The sequence below is a fragment of the Strongylocentrotus purpuratus genome, unplaced genomic scaffold (assembly GCF_000002235.5).
Source record: "Strongylocentrotus purpuratus isolate Spur 01 unplaced genomic scaffold, Spur_5.0 spur5_contig_870, whole genome shotgun sequence".
NCBI lineage: Eukaryota > Metazoa > Echinodermata > Echinoidea > Camarodonta > Strongylocentrotidae > Strongylocentrotus > Strongylocentrotus purpuratus.
The window spans coordinates 273,996-297,166 of NW_022145580.1; the positions used below are offsets into that span (position 1 = coordinate 273,996).

General features: G+C 36.0%; 1 protein-coding gene across 1 annotated transcript; it reads left to right on the forward strand.

Annotated features, from left to right (window-relative positions):
* The first annotated feature begins 607 nt into the window (after positions 1-607).
* LOC576660 (glycerol-3-phosphate dehydrogenase, mitochondrial) lies at positions 608-23,024 on the forward strand. The gene is made up of 17 exons (XM_030976331.1): positions 608-869; positions 2,656-2,775; positions 3,289-3,460; positions 3,908-4,032; positions 4,717-4,814; positions 5,295-5,458; positions 6,356-6,517; positions 9,491-9,635; positions 10,058-10,251; positions 11,265-11,399; positions 12,906-13,084; positions 13,447-13,578; positions 14,041-14,199; positions 14,755-14,940; positions 15,833-15,931; positions 16,605-16,704; positions 21,374-23,024. Exons 2-17 carry the CDS (start codon positions 2,674-2,676, stop codon positions 21,382-21,384), a joined length of 2,163 nt encoding a protein of 720 aa, XP_030832191.1. The 5' UTR covers positions 608-869; positions 2,656-2,673; the 3' UTR covers positions 21,385-23,024.
* The last annotated feature ends 147 nt before the right edge of the window (positions 23,025-23,171 follow it).

A 23,171-nucleotide genomic window follows, 5' to 3' on the forward strand; every position in this document is an offset into this window, starting at 1 on the left:
GGGGTCTCCAAGACAGGAAAAGCCCGCGAGAGGGAAGTTCGGAAATGTTGGCAGTCCTCAGATAGGGGGTGCTTTCAAAAAGAGGGAACAAGAATACGCGTACCCTAAATAACCCTGAGTGGGGGGGGGGGCGGGAGGGGGGTAAGGAGCAATACTCTTTGCCCCCGAGGGGGTTAAAAATCGCACCCCCCCCTTGAGCACCAGGGGCGAAGATCCGTCTCCAATGACGAGTTTTTACCTGTTATTTTCCCAGGGGAGGGGCCCCGGGTCTCCCCCCCCCCCCCCCCCCCCCGCCACACAATTCTGGATTCTAGTTCACCACCGATTGTGAGGGAACTATTCTTTTTTTATTCAACAAGGACTGAGCCTTTTGTAGTTGATTCTTATAAATATGTTTGCCTCCGACTAACATTATCATTTTATTACAAAAGTTAACGCCTTTGACTTCCTATTTATAAGAAGAAGAAATTTCTTGGGTTCAAAATTAAGAAAATTTCCGCGTGTATCGAACACCGAGCGCGATGTTCATTAGAATTTGCTACAGAACATGAATTTTATGTAAGGTATCTCTTGATATGTGTTCTTTTACTGAGCTGAGCTAGCGCTAGATCACTGCTTGTACTGTAATGATGACATAATATTTCGGCATTTATTGGAGGATCGTATGACACCGAGATTATCGCATCATAATTTCTTATTTCAAACATGAAATATTTGATTTAGGAGCTCTATATGACTGTCAGAAAACATTTGGAAATTTGTAAGAATAATTTAATACGGGCCAAATGTAAAGAACGTCGTTATTCACCTGTCCCTGGGAACCGGATTTGACGAGAGCGAGAGGCTGAATTTCGAATTCTGCATTGTCGGTGAGTAAAAATGCTTCTAAAATAGGGAAGACGGAGTTAACGCCCTTTACTAAACATATCGAATATTAAGTATTATATTTCATTGATATGTGAACATGTACCTAAGAATGTTAAAAGAGGAAATAAAAACGAAACTGGCCACTAATCTGACAGTAAAGTCTAGATACTGTTAACCTAAGTAATGATCTTGTCAACATTCAGTATGCAGGCGACCAATCGTCTAGCGAAGATGACCTTGCTTGTCCGCCGCATCTTCGGCGTGGCTTGGGGCTAGAGTGCTAGGCATCCTTTATGACCGACAGTGCAGTGGGGCGGGGCCCGACCTGCTGGACTCGGCGTTAGCGTTAGGGACTATGTATTAGTATTAGGTAAATCTGAACTCCTGTTGTTGTCACTCCCATTAAATTGATATATTGATAGAAAACATTGTCAGAATGAGGGTATTGCACCATTATAAAATCCCAATGCAATTGTAAGCCACTACTGTACTCATTTGGTCAGCTGTACACATTTGGTACTGTCTACCTACCGGTGGTAGGCCTATACCAAGACATTGTGTATCTAGACATTTAATTTAAAACAGCAATTAATAAAGGTTCACATGCAATATTTCATATATTTTAAGGCTTATGTTGGACAATATCGTAATGAAAAATATGATAGTTTGTGTTATTTGATGCTTGTTATTTTTTTATAAAACTAAACAGCATGCAGCAAACGTGACAGCTTTACTTTTGTTAAGTGTACAAGTACTCCTGGAAACACAACCCCCCCCCCCCCTTCCTACCAATTTTAATTTTTGATTTTGGCATTGCCATATTAGTTAAACCTAATGAGTAACATAGAATAACTTCAAATTGTAATGGTCTTTCAAACATTGTCAGTTAAGTGGAAATCCATGGCATGTCTACCATTTTAATTTTTTTATTTAGTACCCCAATTCTAAAGAAAATGATTCACACATTGTAGGTTTTATACCTCTATTGTAATTTGAAGCTTGTTAAATTGACCTAGATTATGTACTGTATACTTTGTAACCATGTGAAAAAAGAATTTCCATTTATGTGGACAATAAACCAAATCAAATCAAATCAAAATCATTAGTTCCAGCTTTAACTTAATTCTTGCAAGACCTTCCAGTTGGTGGTGTTAAAAGTCTGTTGACTGAGATTGACAATCTGCAAACTTTGGTTACCGGTACTTCTTTAACACGATGATAAGATATCAATGATATTTTTGACAGCTGTTATATTATTTCACACAACTGGTAAAATATCCAACAGAGTAAGAAGAGTACCTTACCCGGCAAATATAAAAAATACATACCGATATAAAGGTATCACTATCATCTTTCTAACTTATTACTGTATGTTGAGAAATGTCTTGTTCAACTTTCACTGAGATATTTGCCCTTGTTTGTCAATATATTTGTAAAAGACTTAATTGAAAGTTCATTAATTATAGCACCGGTAAATTTGTATATTCAATTTTTATTGAAAGTAGAAGTGTTTTTTAGGCTAAATTTTCTAGTGCTTCTAATACATTCACAGGGGCATCCAAATATATCAAAATTTTAAAGAATCACTATCCAGCCAATTCTCAAAATTTCCCAAAACTTTGTATTACCTTTAATGAAGAAAAAAATACAGGCATTTATTGGGAATCATAGAGAAATATAAATCATTGAATCTGTCATGTTCGAACTAAATGTAAAGTTACAGGCAAACACACACATCCCACAAAATATCCCTTTAAATTTTCACTTTTTGTTTTGTATATATTCCAGTAACTAAGCCCCCATAGAATGGTGGTGCGAAAGGCACTGATTGGGGGTGCCCTCCTCGGGGCTGGAGCGATTACGGCTGGATACATCGTATCCAAGGACAACGATAAGAAATTGGCTCAGGTAAGTCCGGAGTGTAAGAATGTGAAAGATGATTTTGCTAAAGCTTTGTTTATATTTTAAAGCCAATTGTATTGATGTAAAAGAATAGGATCACAAAAATAAGAAATACATGTAGGTTCCCGGTGTTCGTTTTTTGTCTTTGCAGTTGTTGTTTTCTGTGTCTTCTTCGTTTTTTTTTCTAGATATCTATTTCTTTCTTTTATTTTTCTGTCTTCCTTTTATTTCTCTTTTTAGAGATTGTGGATTGAATGAAGTGGCTGAAGAGTGTTTCAGTTGGTTTCAAGACTCTTTTTAGAGCAATTAGCTATTTTTAAAAATGTATATGTCTTTTGACTGAATTTCTTTCATTAAAAAAAAAATCGAATATTATTATATATGGATGATAAATATTTAAATCTTGAAATTTTAATCTCAAATTCAAACACGAAGCAAACATAAAATTTAAGTATTTGTTCGGAACTGTGTACAAGGTTTGCAATCCATCATGTCTCCCACACGTTGATATATTTTCAGAGCCGAAAAGCTCAGGTTGTAGCAGCTGAGCTACGCAATGTGCACTACATATCATCTCTCCCGACGAGAGAGCAGCAGATCCAATCACTACAGCACACGCATGAATACGATGTCTTGGTTATAGGGGGCGGAGCAACTGGTTGTGGAGTGGCTCTTGATGCAGTTAGTAGAGGTTAGTATTCCTCATGTTCTACCTCTACAAGTTTTTAAGAAATAATTTTTCTGTTTCTTGAATTAATATCTAGATTTAGGGAGCATCGGTAAAGATCACAGGTTCAGTACATGTTTGTTAATTTACCAAGCCTGAACTAACTTGGGCTGGAGTTGATGGAAAATAATCATAACAATTTTCAAGGTCCCCCCCCCCCCTGCATATTTCATTTATGATCCACTCGTGTCTTGTATACTTTATAATTTTGGGGAAATGGTAATATAGGCCAATAGAGAAACAGGCACTTTTTGTTTGTCATTATAAGTTCAAATATTACAGCCAATTAGTGCCCATTGATGAATACACGGTTCACATGCCCTAAAAGTCATCATAACTGTGCTTGGCCTGGCAATCAAAATGTATTTACTTGTAAGTTACTCAACATGCACATGTATTTCTCCAATACAGGTCTTAAGACTGCCCTTGTAGAGAAGTATGATTTTTCTAGTGGTACCAGCAGTCGAAGCACCAAGCTGATTCATGGAGGTGTACGCTACCTTCAAAAAGCTATTTTAGGTCTAGATTATGACCAGGTTAGTCCTAACTTTATCTCCAGGTGTTAATGTTGGGTGTTCCTCGTTGAATGGCAACTAAATAAAGGCAGCTGGCTAAGTGCTAATATGAAAATAATGCTCTAAGAAAACCCCTATTTTAACAGCTGTTTCATTAAAAAAAATACAGCAGAGGGTTGAACCCCTTTGATTTTTTTTAAATATCATAATCTTCCAGAGAGCGGCTTGTATGCCTTACTGCCTCGTTGGAAATTATTCCATACATCTTTTCTGCAGTTTTTCTGGGCACATCTCTTCAATTTCTGCATACCTACAGTACCAAGTTGAACCTTATTGAGTACTGACACTTGTCCTGTTTGGCACTACATGTTTTATTATATTGACACTACAGAGGCAGGAAAAGCTTTTGTTCATTTTAAAAGCATTACTTTTAATTACAAAGAATGGGTTTATGAATTTCAAAATTTGCAAGGTCATTGAAACTCAGCAGGAAAGTACCAGTTATGAAATTTGAGATAGCATCAATTATCACATTTGTAACACATGGTTGTACGTAATTTAGGATTCAAATTTTTAAATCAACCTTGATTAAATTAATAAATGAATAGCATGAATGTGAATTGCAAATGAAAATAATGTGGTGCAGCATATTCATCGAATATCCAACTATTTTAATTATCCATGATAATTATAATCATTTTACAGTACAAGTTAGTGAAGGAGGCTTTACACGAGAGAGCTAATTTATTGGAAATAGCCCCACATCTTTCTAGCCCTCTACCTATTATGCTTCCAGTTTACAAGTAAGTTTTACCCTATGCATACTATTCATTACTGTATAACCAGCAAAGTCCCAAATTGTTTATGAAGACTATTTTCAAGAAAAAAACTATTAGGAATTGCACAATGCTGTGTTAAGATTGAAAGTATTTGGTGGCAATTCTGGCATGAAACTGCATAGAATCTCAAATACTTACAACATTTGCAAGTGTCTGATAATGAACTATAGCCAATGAGAAGTTGTGATGTTTTACGTACTTCTAAAATGTATCAAGATTTAAAGCACATGTGACTTATTCAATTATAGAATGCTTGAAAATTGATAGAATGCTTTTTTTGTTTTTACTTTACATTCATGCAATGCCTGCATCATGTGGTGTGCTTTACACTTGATATTCAGATCATAAATGAACATTACTGGAACAACCAATTGTGTCACATATCCTACTGTCTAGGTGCACAATTGACTATAATTATATACTACATTTCATCCTTTAACCTAGACTATGGCAGCTTCCTTACTACTGGGCTGGTATCAAAGCATATGATTTAGTTGCCGGGAGACAGAACTTACGATCAAGCTATTTCTTGTCCAAGGAACGAGCCTTGGAGAGGTTCCCCATGCTGAAACGAGACAAACTTGTTGGCGCTATCGTCTACTATGACGGTGAGACTCAATTCTTTTAATGTCATCATTAGTAATCACCTGCTTTCAGACTTTGCAAAGTGTGGCGTTTCTTAAAAATTTAGTTTTTTAAGCTTCTACCAACCTTGAATTTTGTTGTGCAAGCTTACGTTCACTCCTGTGGACTTTCTCAAGCTAAGTGATCAGTCTCAGTCACACGTGTGGTGTTTCTTACTTGCGCATTCACAACATTTTGTGATTGTTGTTCCGTCTGGTATTTAGAGTATAGTTCTAAATGAATTAATGAAATTTTCACTTGTTTCTAAAAGCTTTCAAAAACAATGCTGCCTAAATTAGGCATTAGAAAGGAAACATTACCAACTAATGGACAGGAGAACATTTAAACAAGATGTATCAGGGAGTAAAACTTCCAGTTAGATTGAATTTGTAGATTAAACTTGCCCTTACTTACATTTAAAGGCCATATGGGTTGGGGTCAAAAGCTATATGTTATGATGTAGTTGTAATTTATGACATCTATTTGTATTTGTATTTTATTTTTTTGTAAAATGAATTTATTGATGAATATATGCTTTATACAAATCAACAATCATACACAATCAATTGAAATAACATCGTAGCATCCTTACATAATTCAAATAAATTATGTTTCATTTTCTTGAATCACAGTGTTTTAATGATCTTTAATCAGTTATGGATTAATCTTTTGAAAATACAAAGAAAACAGACTTTATGAAACATAAGTTTGCGATTTTCTGCTCGCGTAAATGTTAGATAAACTGTGTATTTTGCATACCGGTATATGATAAGAAAATTTAAATTTTTGAACATTTTGTTTTTCAAGTTATAACATGTATTTGTATTCATTAGCATGTTGACTTTGTTTCTCAATGTCAAACATTGATTACACTTGTTCAGGCCAGCACAATGATGCTAGAATGAATATTGCAATAGCACTGACAGCGGCCAGGATGGGAGCCACACTGGCCAACCATACAGAGGTACTTGATCTGATCAAGTTTAAGAATGAGGAAGGAGAGGAGGAGGTGAGAGGAGCCAGACTCAGGGATAGAATGACAGGTGAGAAGCATCTAATTGTACTGGTCTTGTCTTGACCCTTTGGACATCTTTTCACCACTTTACTTCTTTTTGATAATAATGATAATAGCTCGTTCTTATATAGCGCTTTTCAAGACCGCAGGCCCTCTCAAAGCACTTGACAGATATATATTATCACCCCGGTCATCGGATTCTGGCTTACCCGCACACGATGTATGCACATTCTCCACTACCTAGGGAGCATTCCAGCCAGGTGTAATTTTTACAAGCGCACACTTGCTAATTTAAGCACATTAGCTTTCACATTCTACGGGGTACCCAGTTAAAACCTGGGTGGAGAGTGACAAATCATATGTAGATCAATGTCTTGCCAAAGGACATTAGTGCCATTGCGGGACTTGAACCGCGGACCTTGTGATCCACAGTCCGGTGGCATATCCACTTGACCATGACACCTCTACAGACCACTGGTTGTAATCAAGACCACAGATATTACTGCATCATTCATTTATACTTCTATGACAAATGGAGACTGACAGTTTCACAGTGTCCATGGTTCAGATGCCTTCCTCAGACATTCATGCATTTTTGGTAAACTACATGGGGAATGGACTATGTTGCGTGTTAACTAGTAATCCCACATAATTCCCTTTTTTAATTAAACTACTAAAAAGCAGTATCCCTCCAGACAAGAAAACACTTAATAAATGATCACATCCAGACAAATTGATTATGGTTAAAAACTGGTTCTATATTCTATAATTTCACATAAGATACAATGATTACAGAATTATCAGAAACCTCTTCTGTCTATCTCAACAGTGACAGACAATTAAACTATCACTAGGCCCTTGGTAGTTACTATTAATAATCAAACATAGATAACTTCCAACAGCACATTAATGTAAAGGAGACTCAACTTAGTCACTATGGTATTAATGATTACCGCTGAATACAAGTCTCGAAATATTAGGAGTCTAGCTGTTCAGTACAACTTAAAACAGTACTAAAACAAGTCAGTTAAATATCATTCACACTGCATGAATAATAACAGTCAAGAAAATACTACTCAAATCTAAACTAGACAGCGTTTAGATTTACTTACATAGGCACGAAATATTGTGGTTCAAGAAACCGCTAAACAAATCTCTACTTGTGTATGTGTACGGAATGCACAACACGAGAATACAACAATATATCGGTGGATCTAGACTATAGCAGATCTAGATCAGTAGACCAGGCATAGGCCTAGAACTAGTGCAATTATAAACATGTAAAATATGTGTTAGTAAGCGTACGCACTCAACAACAGGCACTCAGTCAGTCAAAATAAGGCCTCACAATGATAAACAATGCAAAGCATAAATCACAATATAATTAACGTTACGTGAGTCATTGGAGTTGAATTCAAAGTAGATCTTCTTCAAGTTCTAGGTAGATGTAGAAACTAGCTAGTCGAAAACAGTGGTCGACGAGCTGGTTGTCGATCGCGTAGGATATGCAGACGATGATCGACGCTAGGTGAATACCACGATGATGAAGACGATGTTGAAGACAACGATGATGACAACAATGATGAAGACGACGCTGGTGAAGACAGCGATGATGAAGTCGACGATGCAGACGACGCTGGTGAAGACAGCGATGATGAAGACAACGGTGATGAAGACAACGATGATGAATCAGTTAACAGATGAATACAATGATGATGCAGTCAATGTCAATAGATCAACTTCAGTGACTTGCGATGCAGGTCGAAGAATCAAATGTCGAGACAATATATATGAAGTCGATGATAAAAGGTTGTCAAACAATAATGCAGGTGAGAAAAACGTTAGATCATATTAAATGTTCTATTCTCACTGCTGGTGAATTAAAGTGTCGTCAATGTTGAACATCGAGAGAGTCAAAATATATCTTGCAAAACGTACAAGATGTAAATAGGTGAGCACGTCCACCGGGAATGGTCCGGGGACGTAGCAGTTCAATCCTCGTTGGATACAATTTTCTAGGTACAAATATCAACACAATAACAGCATGTGTGTATACCAATATTAAAACAGCTCACTGATTCCCGCACAGGAAAATCAGAAGAGCGCCAAACAACTACAGCGCGATTGGTTCAAAACAAGCGCACATGTATGTTAATTAAGCACGTGATCTAAATACTTATGAATAAATACGCGTACATCTATGTTAATTGGTCATGTGATCAAAATACTAATGAATAAACATCGTGCAGTAATAAATCGAGTTAAAACCAGTTCTGAGGACATGGCGTAATACCAAATCCTCGAACTCTCAATGACTTCTGAAGCGGCCATTTTGGATTAAAAACACAATATGTATACCAGTGAATTATAAATGAATGCACTGTAACATTTGTCGCTACACATTCATGCAACTGTCAATAATTGCATTTTACGCAAGTGCTATTATGTAGAAGTAGATCTATTTCCATATTTGCTCCCGAACATATTTGAGCACATGCTGTCAATGAACATCTGCTTAAAAATGGTTCAAAGCATTCCTACATTTTCCGTTTAGTATTTTATAACACACACCAGCCAAGAACATGCTTGACAAAATAGCCTTTCCCATGTACTGTCAGTCTACAGGCAATGAAGAAGATAAACCAGTACACAAACCTCGTTATTATGTACCGGTATTATACATGGTCTGAGATGGTAAAAACAGTGTGGTTTATCAACATATATTTAATGCGATGGAATCACGTAGCATGTATTTCTATAAATGTTTATTATCATGTATTTGAATATATTGTCAGTTGACGTTCCTGCACCTCAGTCGCATCCGATTTAAGAGAAATCTCAAAACTTATTTGTTTTCTTTGTAATCATTATTTTTACAGTGTAATGCACTTGGAGAGCAAAATAATTACCGTATGCTGTTTTTATTTATTAATGTAAAGCACTTTGAGCATAATATGTGAAGGCGCTATATAAATATCAATATGTATGTATGTTTGTATAGGTAAAGAATTCAGTGTGATGTCCAAGTGTGTGATCAATGCAACAGGACCGTTTACAGACAGCATTAGACAGATGGCTGTCCCAGAAATCAAGAAGATTTGCCAACCAAGCTCAGGGGTTCACATAGTACTACCAGATTATTACAGGTAGGTTCTTATTGCAACAGCAACAAATGGTTTCTCAATTGTAGTTACAGCGCATTATGGTTGCCCTATTACTTTAGCCAATTGTTCTTTCATTTATGAATTTACTTCCTACACTTTCATGGTATTATGTTTGCCCCGTTTAAAATAACCATGTTCCTGGCGTACTCATCTGTGAATTAGCGCACACTATGACAACGAGGGTTGCTAACAGTCTTTTATAACATGCATCAATGGATTTCATGGGTTTTTTTCTATTACCAAGTAATATTTATATGTTATTAAAGACAAATAATGTAATTTTAGAGGCATTACCTATATATTTTTCTGTTTATGATCTCTTAAAGAATGGAGCGCATTGCTGTTTGAATATTCATTGCTTTTCACTGGTCATTGTAATTTTTTTTTTTAATTTCTTCCCTAAGCCCTGAAGCTATGGGTCTGTTAGATCCATCTACCAGCGATGGACGTGTCATCTTCTTCCTTCCGTGGCAGAAGTTTACTCTTGCCGGCACAACAGATAGACCTTGTGAAGTCACTCATCATCCTTCCCCATCAGAAGCTGATATTCAGTTCATCTTGAAAGAAATCAAAGACTACCTCAGTAAAGATGTCACCGGTAAGATTTATGTTTGCATATACCGGTAGATAAAATGATATTGTTTTTTGCCATATGTTGTTATATAGCATATCCTTATCTGAGATGATATCTTGTGAAACACAGATTTAATTCACTGTGTTCAGCCCGATGGGTTCTATGATATCAGTAATGGGGGAAAATGTGAGGAAATTGTCCACACAAAGGACACAAACGATGATAATAGTTGAGGAAGAACCTTTTATGAATGGAAGACTACTTAAAGTTAATATACGATGTAATATGTCAATCGAATGTCAATCGAATGCTTGAGTGCCTTATGGTATCTTGTCTATAGCCAGGGTAATGGTATGATACTTTGTATTAAAGCACAATAGAGTATGTTTGTATCTTCTTCTTCTTTACGTGCAATTTCCTGAGACGTTGGCGACCATGGAATGCCACAACTCTCTGTCCGATATTCTATGAAGTAATTCATTCTCCCTGAGATCAATTCCACTTTCAGAAATCCCACTCCTTAAGCTACTCATCCAAAGAATCCTCCTTCTACCCCTACTCCTACTCCTCCTCCCTTCTATTCTTCCAGTCAGTGTATGTTTGTATAGTAGTTTTGTTCTTTATTAAAGATAAAGACCAGTTATGGTCATGCGATTGCATTGTGAAAGAAACGTTGTGGAATCGATTAGAAAAGGTTGATCATCTAGCATATAAGTATTGGTGTGTACTGCAAGGTTCTGGAATCATCAAAATTATAAGAAATTGTACACAGAAAGATGTATATGGGACTACGCACACGTGCGCGACACGTGCGTTTATCTCTCACAGTCCGATAGATAAACTAATTTACCAGATATATCAATTAGTAGGCGGTTTCTCGGCAAATTTGTTATCATCATACATTAGTCAAAACATATTCTTTCACATGATTGGTAATAAGAGCTTCCATTTCATTTTTTTAAATTGGGCCGTTTCCGATACTGGTCTTTACATTTAATACATCGGTTATTCTGATCACGATTTTGCCATGCTTACAGTAAGACGAGGTGATGTAATGGCGGCATGGAGTGGGATCAGACCTCTAGTGACGGACCCCAACTCTAAGAACACCGAATCTCTCTCAAGAAATCATGTTATTGATGTCTCCCATAACAAACTCGTCACAATTGCAGGTAAGCTAGAAGTGGCGTAATGGTAATATTACATTTTCAATCACAATCAGTTATTCTCACTGGTCTTAAGAATGAATGAATGAATGAATGAATGAATGATGGTGGTTATTTTACCTGACTGCTAAGAAAGCATAAATGCTTGTAAGTAAGCAACCAGACGGCCGACGGCTTTAGGTCCTCTCCGAGGGACCTGGTAATGAGGATTAATGCCTTACCAAAGGGCACTAGCGTATCGCCTTGGTTTGGAACCCGGGTCACCTGATTACGAGACCACTGCTCTACCGACTGAGCTATCGCACCTCCTCAGCTGTTCCCTTTTGACTTTCATACTTAAAGGCAAGCTCTTTATAATGATCCATTACCATGGTTTTTCACCAGTTTTGTCTGCAGTAGAAATACACTTGTCAGCATCAATCATGCACAGAAATAAAACTAAGATCGCACTTATTCATTCTGTGATATTTGATCAGAGTAGCATTTTATCATTTGTCCCATGCAGGAACATGAGGTCTGATCAAGATGTCCTATTTCTGCTTTAATACTGGTTACCTGTACACTGAAAATGCATGCTTCTTTCCTTTTTTTTCATGTAGATATTAAGAAAAATAAATGCCTTAATAAGTCAACTGACATCACACAATTTAATGTATATGACAACATATAGCCCTTAAGAGAGAAGTCCACCCTGATATTAAATAATAGAAGCAGAAAAATAAGAGAAAATGGTCAGTGAAAGTTATAGCAAAAACCCGATAAGAAAGTTGTGAATTTTTGAAGGTGCAACCAATCAAACACATATTGGAAACTCTGTGACGCTCTTGCGAGGTCCCCTTCCAATTGCCCTGAACTTAAAAAACTTCAAAAATCTGTATTTTCCCTTAAAGAAAATTTCAATCATACGTTCACCCCAAATATCATTATTGAAAATATGTTTTTGTATAACCCCTGTATGAAACAAATCTATTCCGTCATTTTAACTAAGAAAATGAAAGTTTATGAAATTTCCTGCACAGAGCAAATTGAACAGTAGCGCGCAAGATACACGCCACAGTGTTGCCAATTTGTGTTTCACTGATGACAATTTCAAAAATTCATAACTTTCCTATTTTCAATTAGATAGTGATCAAACTTTTGCTTTCACTAATTTGTTTCTCTCATTTTTCTGCTTTCATTAAACCAACTTAATATCAGGATAAACTTCCCCTGTAACTTCCCTTAAAGCTTATCTGTACTAGTTTGGCCAGGAGGGATTAGACCACCCAGGGTGGTCACTGGCAGGTGGCTATCTCATCAACTCGGCTCTCAATTAACACAAGAAAAAGAGGATCATGGGGGACCAACGGGCACCGCATTAGGCATTGTTTTCTATATAGAGGGAGCAAGTAGCTACAAGTCTAGTACAGTGGAGCTTTAAAGGACCAAATACAGTAGCGTGGTAGTGAATGCTGCAGGGAAAGGTAATGCTTACTATTCCCGTTACCAACTATTTATATGATTTCTATGCAGGTGGTAAATGGACGACATACCGAAGCATGGCCGTGGATGCTATTGATGCAGCAGTAGAGACGTGTGGTCTTGAACCCAGGCATAGTTCATTGACTGATGGGTTACTACTCGAGGGCGCTCATGGTTGGACACCTACCATGTTCATCAGACTCATTCAAGACTTTGGACTAGAAAATGAGGTGAGAGTGATACTTACTCGTTGGCCCATGAGGTGTCTCATATTAAAAAATAGTTTTTTCTCAAAAAATTTTAGCATGGTGCTTCGAATAATGACTGTAGGTCGGGTCAAGATAGCATGTGTGCGTGAATTGTATGTGAAGGTTAGTGGATTATTACCTTGTACATAAAATTATATGCAATTTAATTGTGACGTCTCTTCCGGGGGTTCCTTTTGATAATTAATTCCTTGATATGCTCTCTTTCAACTGATTATTTGATGTTATTTAGTATCATACGTTGTTATACTCTATATTCATGTTTCAATATCACTGTATAATCCACTGTAAATCATACATTTGTACATGACCAATCTTTGCTACAGGTTGCCCAACATTTGTCTAGCACCTATGGAGACAAGGCAGTAGAGGTAGCCCGATTGGCAAGCTTGACAGGAAAGAGATGGCCAGTAGTAGGAAAGAGACTCGTGGAGGATTTTCCGTACATTGAAGCAGAGGTAAGGTTTTTCTGTTGCTCTTGAATACATTAAGGATGACATCTTTCATATGATTCTGATGTTAATCTTCCACTTTTATATTTAAGACTATGACTCTATCAGGAATGACTTGAGACATGTGATAGCAAGATAGCTCAGAATCATAGCCATATTTTGGCTTCTCCAGATAATATGTGTGTCATTGAGAAGAGATGAGAGTTTATGAGAGTTTTGCAGCACAGTTAATGGTCCTCACAAGTTTTCAAAGAAATCGTCCTGGCAACATAGTAGTAAAGACAGGGTAGTTATACCAATAATCCATGAGTGTTCACGTATACATAATTACAATTTTTGATTGACAAGGCAGGAACTCCCATTGATCATGGAGAACAGAACTGAATGGAAAAAGCTTGTCAAATCATTTTGAGTACGCTCGACCTAGTAGTAGTATAATTTATATACATAATTCATCATGTACTTTAGGTGGTGTATGCAGTGAAGGAGTATGCTTGTACTGCAGTGGATGTGTTAGCTAGGAGAACTCGTCTTGCCTTTCTCAATGTCCAAGCAGCTGAAGAAGCTCTACCTAGGATCGTTGAGATCATGGCCAAGCTACTCAACTGGAACAAGACTAAACAAGAGGTTAGCTAACAATCTCTTTGTCCTGCATGCAATGACAATCAACCCTCTTAGTGGAAGGTTTAAAGTGCTTAGATGTTAATATTTTATCAAGTATATTTGGACATTCAAATGCTTGTCTTCCATTTCTAAATTTGAAATTTGTTCATGAATTATGGAGTTAAATATAGAATACCTAATGTACTGTCAAGATGAAAGGGGGAAAGTTTGACTCTTCAAAGGTTGTATATTGATGCACGTTTGGAAACTTGGTAGGGCTATAAGCATTAATCAAAACACTATCAACAAAGGCACAGGCTTGTCATAGCTGGAATGCATGGAAATTCAAAGATAGCAGGAAAAGAAGCTGTTCAGCAGTAATTCTATTAGCAGTAATTTATTACCATTTGACTGTTCGGAATATATGTCTTTCCCTTAAAGCAGACAAAATTTTACCGTTGACAAGATTAAGAGCAGTGACGCACACAGTCCGGTGTGCTGTAAGCTAATATTGTCAATTTGTCAAGACGTTAATTGTTCAATAGATTATATCCTCTAAATGTCTTGTGTCATCTACAGATGATGCTTGCCGATGGAAGAAGATTTTTGAATGAAGAGATGGGATATAACTGCCGAGCAGACCTCATGACTGTACCCATCAACTTCACTGAGGGGGAGAAAGAGAAGTACACCAAGCGTTTCCAGATGTTAGACAAGGAGAAGAAAGGATACATTACTCCTAATGACATGAGACAGTTCTTGCAGGTAATTCTTCCTAACCAAGTATTTTAACCCATTTTCTACTGGAACTGGGTGACCCCTATGTAAACCCTATGGCAATGAGAGAATTCAGGTTCTTGTATAGCACTCATATCTGTCAGACTTTTACTACCCCCACTTTAATATATTACCCTGGCTGTAGCACGGCTGCTGTTACGGCGCGCTAGCATTTCAAGGAATTAATTCCTGCCAGGTACCCATCTACATCACCTGTGTCGAGTGTGGCAAATGAATATGTATGTCTTGCTGAAGGACATTAGTGCCGCAGCGGGACTCAACCACGACACCTCTACAGGTAGTCAGCAGGATAAGTCATGTCTGTACCGTATATCGTCTGCAGTGAATCAGAAGAATGACAATAGTTAACAGGATGTTATCTAACCCCACAAAATAGTACTTCCCTTTTAACCAATTGTCTTCAGAAAAGGCTGGTCCATTAATTAAGCCTTTGGTAATTAGAGGATCCAGTAGTCAATGGGGAAAAAGCAGAGGTACAATGTAAATAAATATATATATTTTTTAAATTATTTTTTATTAAGCACTTTGTGAATTTGTCCTTATAAAATTATTTGCAATAGCTTTGTTGTTTTACTTAAAACATGTCAGAGTTCATCAATTTGATGTTGAATTCTTGATAAGTCAAACTTAAAGTCAAATAAGTCAAACTTTGATGGAGTAGGAGAGGATATATTAGGTCCCCATTGAGCCATTTCTGTGCATGCACATACTTGTATGTGAAAGGTACACTTGTGAAGATTGCAAAGGTGTGCAACCTGTGTTCAGACTTACAGTTACGAGGGCTGGTTAATGAGAACTACGTGTTGTCTTTATCTGTCTTCATTATTAGTTATTGATGTTGCTTTTTTTATATCCATAGAGTGCTGGAGATGATTTGACTGAAGATCAGCTACGCAGCATGATGAATGAAGTAGATTGTAACAAGAATGGCAGGGTAGAACTCACGGAATTCCTACAGGTAAGAAACAGGATAATAATAGTAAGAAGAAGAAACTGTTTCTTTTTTAGCGCTGTATCCAATTTACAACTGATCTAAGCGCTTTACACAACAAATAAGTCAATGAATTAAAACTCAACAGAAATATGATAGAAAATGTAATGCAGTTAATCAGAAAGTAAATGGGTGTGTTTTGAGATGTTTCTTAAATACTTCAACTGACATACTACAGCATAATTCACAAGGTAACCCATGATCTATGAAGCCAACAGTCATAAAGGTGTAGAGCTGTGTGACTTCTTTTTGGGGGGAAGGGGTGGGGGGGATCGGATGAAGTCATAGCCATAAAAAATCACATTTTATCTGTAATTACACTCTCTGTCAATATTAATATAATATAATAATTTTTATTTTAATATTGTGAAACAAGCCTCAGTTTTCAAAGTATCCTAATGACACTCTTTATGTAGAGGTTATCATTTTGAAATTAATGGAATAAGAATTGAACTGATGTCACTCTTTTCTCTTAAAACCATCTAGTTTTTTTTTCAATCATGGTTTTGGCTTACATTAGCTTATTAATTTTTATGAATATATTCCATAAATTCTGTAAACTTTTACTTTGTAATACGCCTAATGATGGCAACATACAGTGGGCTAATGCTGAGAATTGTGGTTTTCTTTCATTCTCCAGCTCATGAGTGCAATAAGGACTGGAGCAATGGCCAACATTCGCCTGGAGCTGGCGCTCAACAAATGGGAGCGTAAACTGATTCCTACCTACAGGAGCGGAGGTGGAGTATAGACAATGCTGTGTTTTCTTCTCTAGCGTGGTGCACGGTTCATTCTATCATGCAATGGTTGCTGTTTCGCATAGACTGATGCTGTGTACATTCACGTTTTAATAGCGGATAATGCATTGATAGGCAATGAATAAGGCTGTGTCACAAATAATGGGTTAGAGGTATTACTTACAATATTTATCAAGAAAGATGTTTACTATACATGTATTTATGTTACTATTGCTCTCTCTCTCTCTCTCTCTCCCTCTCCCTCTCCCTCTCTCTCTGTCTCTCTCTCTCTTCCTTGATTCTCCTCCTCCCCCCCCCCCCCCAGGCCCTACTCCTCTAGCTCCTTTTCCCTCTCCCTCCCTCTCTCTCTCTGTCTCTCTCCCTCTCTCTCACTCCCCTCTCTACGCCTCTTTCTATTTTCTTTCTTTAACCTTATCTTGTCATTTAATAGTGTGTATATGAAGATCTGTGTATAGATATACGTGTAAGATCTTTGTCTTTAATATCTTTTTATCAGAAATATCTAATGTTTTTTGTATATTTATTTCATATGATATAGGGATTATATGCATCTTTAAGGAATTTTGTTGTGAGGAACTATATACATGGGTATATAGAAGTTTTTAAAATTCATTTTGATTGGAACATTCAAAGCTTGTCTAAGCGCACAAAGGGTGTTTTTATTATGGATGCAATGAAGAAATTGTTTTAGCTGGTGTGATTTTTTCAATTTTTTTTACATGAGCTCGGTCATACTGTTAGACCCAATGACATGAATTTGTCCTTCTACATTTTATGCTCAAAACACATATTGTAGATAGTTCTTCAATGTGTATTTAGATGAAGTTCAACTATTTCAGCATTGATAAACTTTCTTGTAGTATGCTTATGTTCTGCTTAGTCCCAGTGATGAGAAGATGGGAGCTTTGTATAATTGTGTTCCAAAAATATGAATGACTAGACAGAAACATGAATGCAATTATGTGAATACAGTCTGAAATTAACCATTACTTTAACAAGAAACTAGGTCTTTGTTTAACCACACAAATATACTGCATTTAGACGAGATAGTCATAGCTTCTTCTTTTTTAAATCTCTCTAACATCTGGTATTACCCCTCTGGAATTTAATAATTTTTGGTAAATGAGAAATATTGATAAATGTTAATGAAGGAAAGTTGCTTATCTGTACTAATATTATAAAAAATATTAACATTAAACCCATGTTCAACCTCTGTTGAAAGTTACATACTTTAGGTATGATAATAATAATAAGGTAAATTTTTGAACCGCATAATATATACATGTTAGTGCATTCGCCGGTAACTGATATACTTTTCTTGCCTAATATCTCCCCTGTACATGCCATGGCTCTCTCCATTCAACAAAATTCAGACATAAAATGAAAACTAGTTTTGCTTTAAAGTGCACACATCCTTTTGTTCAACAAACTTTTTCTTTTAGAGTTGATAGCAGTGATCTTCCTTAATTTTAATGTAGAGGGATTGCACACTGAATCAATCTATTAATATTGATGAATCTTTCTTGAATGAAGAATTCTGATGGTCTGTACAGGGTTGTGACAATAGTCCAGTGTCATTAACCAATTCGAAATACAGTCAAACCTGTCTACAGCGACCGCCAAAGGGAAACACAAAAAAGTGGTCTTTGTAGACGGGTTCCTTTAGTACATGTTTCATAGAGAAACCATCTTCAAGGGAAACACAAAATGTGGTCTTTGTAGACAGGTGGTCACCTAACCAGTTTTGATTATACTAATATTAAAGCTTCTTGAGCTTCTCAAGTACCAGTACATTGTATAACCTGTACCTTGATTGTAATCTCCATTGTATGGATGAAATCTGTACTAAACAGTAGCAATGAAGACAGGTTTAAATGAAATTATTTCAGTGATCTACTCAATTGCACATACTAATTATCTGGAATTAATACAAAGATAAATTAGGCTGTTATATTTGAGCATATCAAGTATTTAATTAGTAATTTCATGTGCACCGAAATCCGTTTCCAAATGAAGGCTAAACTGAAATTTTGTATTTGTCGTTGAATTTTCTTATATGTGTGGTACAGTAATTATATAGATTGTTACTGTAAATTGCAGTAGATTCCTATAGATTCCAGTGAAAAATTACCTCAAGTTCAGTCAGGGAATGAAATTCCATTTTTAGATAAACTCGCTTAAAGTAATTCTAAATTGTTTTCCATGCCAGAGGTTTCCATGCATGGAAATCTAAACAAACAAACAAAAGTTTGCCAAGTCATCTTCATTGATTCATTGAATTGCACATCCTATATACACAAGCATGAGACTATGTCCATGTGGAAGCCCGTTTGATCTTTCATTGATATCATATTTCATACTGAATTGCTTAGCAGAATCTTTTTATCTGTGTGTGTGTAGTCTTGAACATTCAGTGAAAATTTCATTCGATTTTGACTGAAGAAAAAAAAATTCTGTCACCAACAGAATTCATGATTACATTCAAATCCACTTACATAGAGGTGTCGTGGTCGAGTGGATATGTCACTGGACTGTGGATCACAAGGTTCGCGGTTCGAGTCCCGCTGCGGCACTAATGTCCTTTGGCAAGACATTAATGTCCATTTGCCACACTCGACCCAGGTGAGGTAAATGGGTACCTGGTAGGGTTATTCCTTGAAATGCACTGTGCGCTGATATAGGCTGCCAGAGCTAAATCTAGGGTAATAAATGATTTTCAAAAAACTCTTTGGAAGCACATAGGGACGTTAATGTGATATGCGCTATACAAGAACAGAATATTTTAGGAGTCATAGGCAATTGTTATGCTCGGGAATATCTTTATAGCTAATAACTAATTATTCCTCTTCTGTAGAGTTACATGTAATTAAGCTTGCTTTTTATTTAAAGGACTGTAGACTAACAGAACTTTGATTCTATTAAAAGAAAACTCCACCTTGACAACAAGATGCTTTTTAATAGAAAAACCATTCAAATGTGTATACTTGGCAACAGTAAATGAATATTAAGAATAATAGATACTTTTTTACTCTTTTTTTCTGAAATGCTAGTAGAAATAATATACCTTTAGCAAGCTGCAGTAGAAATGCTTTTGTCTTTCCTCATGTTTTAGGTTTATATAGTAATGTAGATATAACTATTTGTTATTTATGAAATATGCAATTTGAGCCAAATCTGTCAAATACACAATTTGATGTAAACTTTTGGGTGTTTGGAGGCTATATTAACTAGTTTTATGTAAACGTTATATGGCTTTGTTGTTAGAAAGCAATTTCCTGGATACTTTGAGTACTGGTAGGGGTGTATATGGCAGCTTGGCTAAAATCTGGAAAGATTTGTTAGTAATGTAGATATTTTTTAGAAAAAAATGCTGTTACAAGATTGTTGATCTTGATTTTAAATGTTATTAATATTAACTATATATTGATTGCAATTCTTTTACTATATCTTCTTTATTATACTCATGTGATGGGTAGAGATATTCATTTAGCACCAGCAATTAGCACCAGCAATTTTAGATGGAGTGTTTTATATATTTCTATTGAAGAAAAATAAAGGAAAGTTGTTTTTTCTACTTGTAAGGCTATTTTGATGTCATGAGTAAACTCATTGTCTCAGTGTGCCCCTCTTTGGAAACATATTATTCATATTGAATATACTTATTGTGAAGAAACTGATAATGATTGATATTCTCATGTGTCTCTTGAGTGCTCATTTTCATGCACCTCCATTTCTTTGGTGTCTTTATATGATTGATAAAAACATACATAACTCATTATAGTCAACATTCACTTTTTTCAGGAAGGGGGATATGAGTTTTGATTAAAAATACTTGTGTGGTATGTTTTCTACATGGTATGTGTATCGAGTGCTGTGTGATTGTGTGGAGTTAAGACATCAGTCATAAATACATTGTAATGTAATATAATCTTCCTGGCCACATGTTTTAATGATAAATACTCACCATAGTGTGTGGAAATTGTTACATCGTGCTTATCTTTCTGATGAAGACGACATACCGTATATGATATCATGGACCCACCATGGTTTAGATAAGACTTATAATAAGGTTAGAAAATAGACATAACAATCAAATACAAATTAATTGACTAGCATATTTTTGAAGGAGTCATACATGTAAGATTAATACATTTGGGCTTTATATGCGCAACTAAACTTGTGGTTTGTGGTCCACAATACTTAAGTGGTTTTTAATTTCAAAGAATTGTTATCAATTTATTTTGATTTCATTCATTTATTTATTCTGTTTTATATGGACAACTAAACTTGTGGTTTGTGTTCCACAATACTTAGGTGGTTTATAATTTTAAAGAATTATCAATTTATTTTATTTTCATTCATATTTAATCTGTTTGATTTTATTCATTTATTTATTCTATTTGATTTTATTCATATATTATTATTTTATGTGCAGAGTGATGGATGATAGGCTTTAACATTAAGGCTGCACAGTTTTAAAAAATTTATTGAAAAGTAAACGTCTACAAATATTGGATCACATATGATTTTCTTTTTTTGTTCTTTCTTTCTTTTTCCTTTTATTATTTGCCATAATAATCTTTACAATGCTTACTGTCAAGATTATTTTTTGTTTTCTTCTGTTTTTTTCCAATCATGTCATGATAAACAGAGGGAACATGAAAACGTAGAGGCTGGATGGTGTACATGGTATATTAGTCTGCAGTGGCAAAGCTTCATGCGGATTGTGATGGCGGCGGGTTTGTGGATGGTTGTAGAAACATGAACGGATAATGTACTGCTTAAAACTCCTGGTGGAGTGTATGGTTTACATATATATACTACATTTATAGTGGCATTAGCTTCCTTGTGGGATCTGGGTTTTTCTGACTGACACAAGTGCTCTATAACCATAGGCTGTATCTCTGTATCTTGGTGGAGCTTTGAGTGCAGAATCCAGTGGTGTATCCAGTATTGGGTGAAGCCTAAAGCTATATCATAATCCACCCCCCTCCCCCTCACATGATGGGACTGCCCTTCTCAGGATTGTGTTGTCCCTGTTTATCAATTGCTGGATATACCGCTGGATCTACATGTAACTATCTGTCAATTTTTCTCTCTACCTAATTCATCTATTTTCAATTGTCTATTTACCTAGTCTCTTTGCCCTGCAGAAGGCAGGTTTGTCATCATTAATCCATATTGCACTACATGTACCTGTGTTGTTTTTACACTCTCATTCTACGATGACATCTATCCATCTTGTGATTCTCTCTCTGCCTCTCTCTCTCTTTCTGCCTCTGTATCTCTCTTCCTCTCTCCGCTCTCTCTCTCTCTCTCTCTCTCTCTCTCTCCATGTCTGGCATGTGTGCTTGACTATTAAACTGACGAGTCCTTCTGTAATCTGTTCTGCTGGTTGTGTGCCAATCCTAAGTAAACCCTCATTTGATTGTATCCTTCACCTACCTTCATCCTCCATCTCTCATGGGTATACTGCTACATCACTTGTGTGTCTTCATCTATCTTTGCTTTTTTTTCTGGATTAGAGACCAGATAGTTTCTACTACCTCAATTTCTTAGCCTGTAATAACCACCTTGGGTCAAACGAATGGTTGTACCTTCGTTGCTCAGGATCATTCAGATCATCTAGGTTACGTTCAAAAGGCTTTGTTTAAGGGTCAGTGGGTCATGTTAGGCAACATGAATGTAATAGAAATGCATAGTTGCCTAAAATAAAAATATATGTATTTATATTAGAGTAAATGACAATACAAATTCTGAATAATAAGGAAGGTCCTATCTTTACTATTGTTATTGGTTGTATAGGTACTTTCCCCACAGGGTAAGTTGATTCCAAGAAAATGTAACTATACGCACAATTTATTCATAAATCGTTTGGGGTAGCAGACTTTAACAGTGACTGGATGTATTCCCAAGGTAGTAGATATGCGTAGAGTTTATTTATCCAGTTATTCAGGGAATAATATTTTATGAATGATTTAGTATCATAGAACAAGAAGTATGATAGATTTTAAGTAAAATTATACACTAAGTTGGTTGTGATGTAAGCTAGCTGACAAATCCATTAACTTTGTTGACTTGAGCTTAGAGGTTACCTGAGGATTAACATCGTAGCATGTAATATCGGAGTCATTCGGATCTTAACAGGGTATTTATGTTGGACGTCAATGTAGAAATGAACATTTTTAAATCTCTCATTTAGCAATATGTTACAATGTTGGGTGTATTAAAAATGAAAAAATAGAGAGAATATTTTGATTATATACATGTACTACATTTTTTGTGTTTATTACAGTAAATAGAGACCACATGGTAGAATTCTACTATAATCTGATCTAATCACCTACATATGTTTTTTCTATTAATTGTTCCATTTTCCCCCTTAGGAAGGGGGTAAATTTGGAATACACTCTAATGCAGTGATTTTAAATATACATATATAAACTCTT

What these genes read in the sequence shown, in the direction of transcription:
- LOC576660 (XM_030976331.1), top strand. Translation starts at nt 2,674, where the DNA reads ATGGTGGTGCGAAAGGCACTGATTGGGGGTGCCCTCCTCGGGGCTGGA. An exon ending in ACGATAAGAAATTGGCTCAG is followed by an intron (nt 2,776 to 3,288) that starts GTAAGTCCGGAG and finishes ATATATTTTCAG; the next exon opens with AGCCGAAAAGCTCAGGTTGT. An exon ending in CCTCAGTAAAGATGTCACCG is followed by an intron (nt 10,252 to 11,264) that starts GTAAGATTTATG and finishes CCATGCTTACAG; the next exon opens with TAAGACGAGGTGATGTAATG.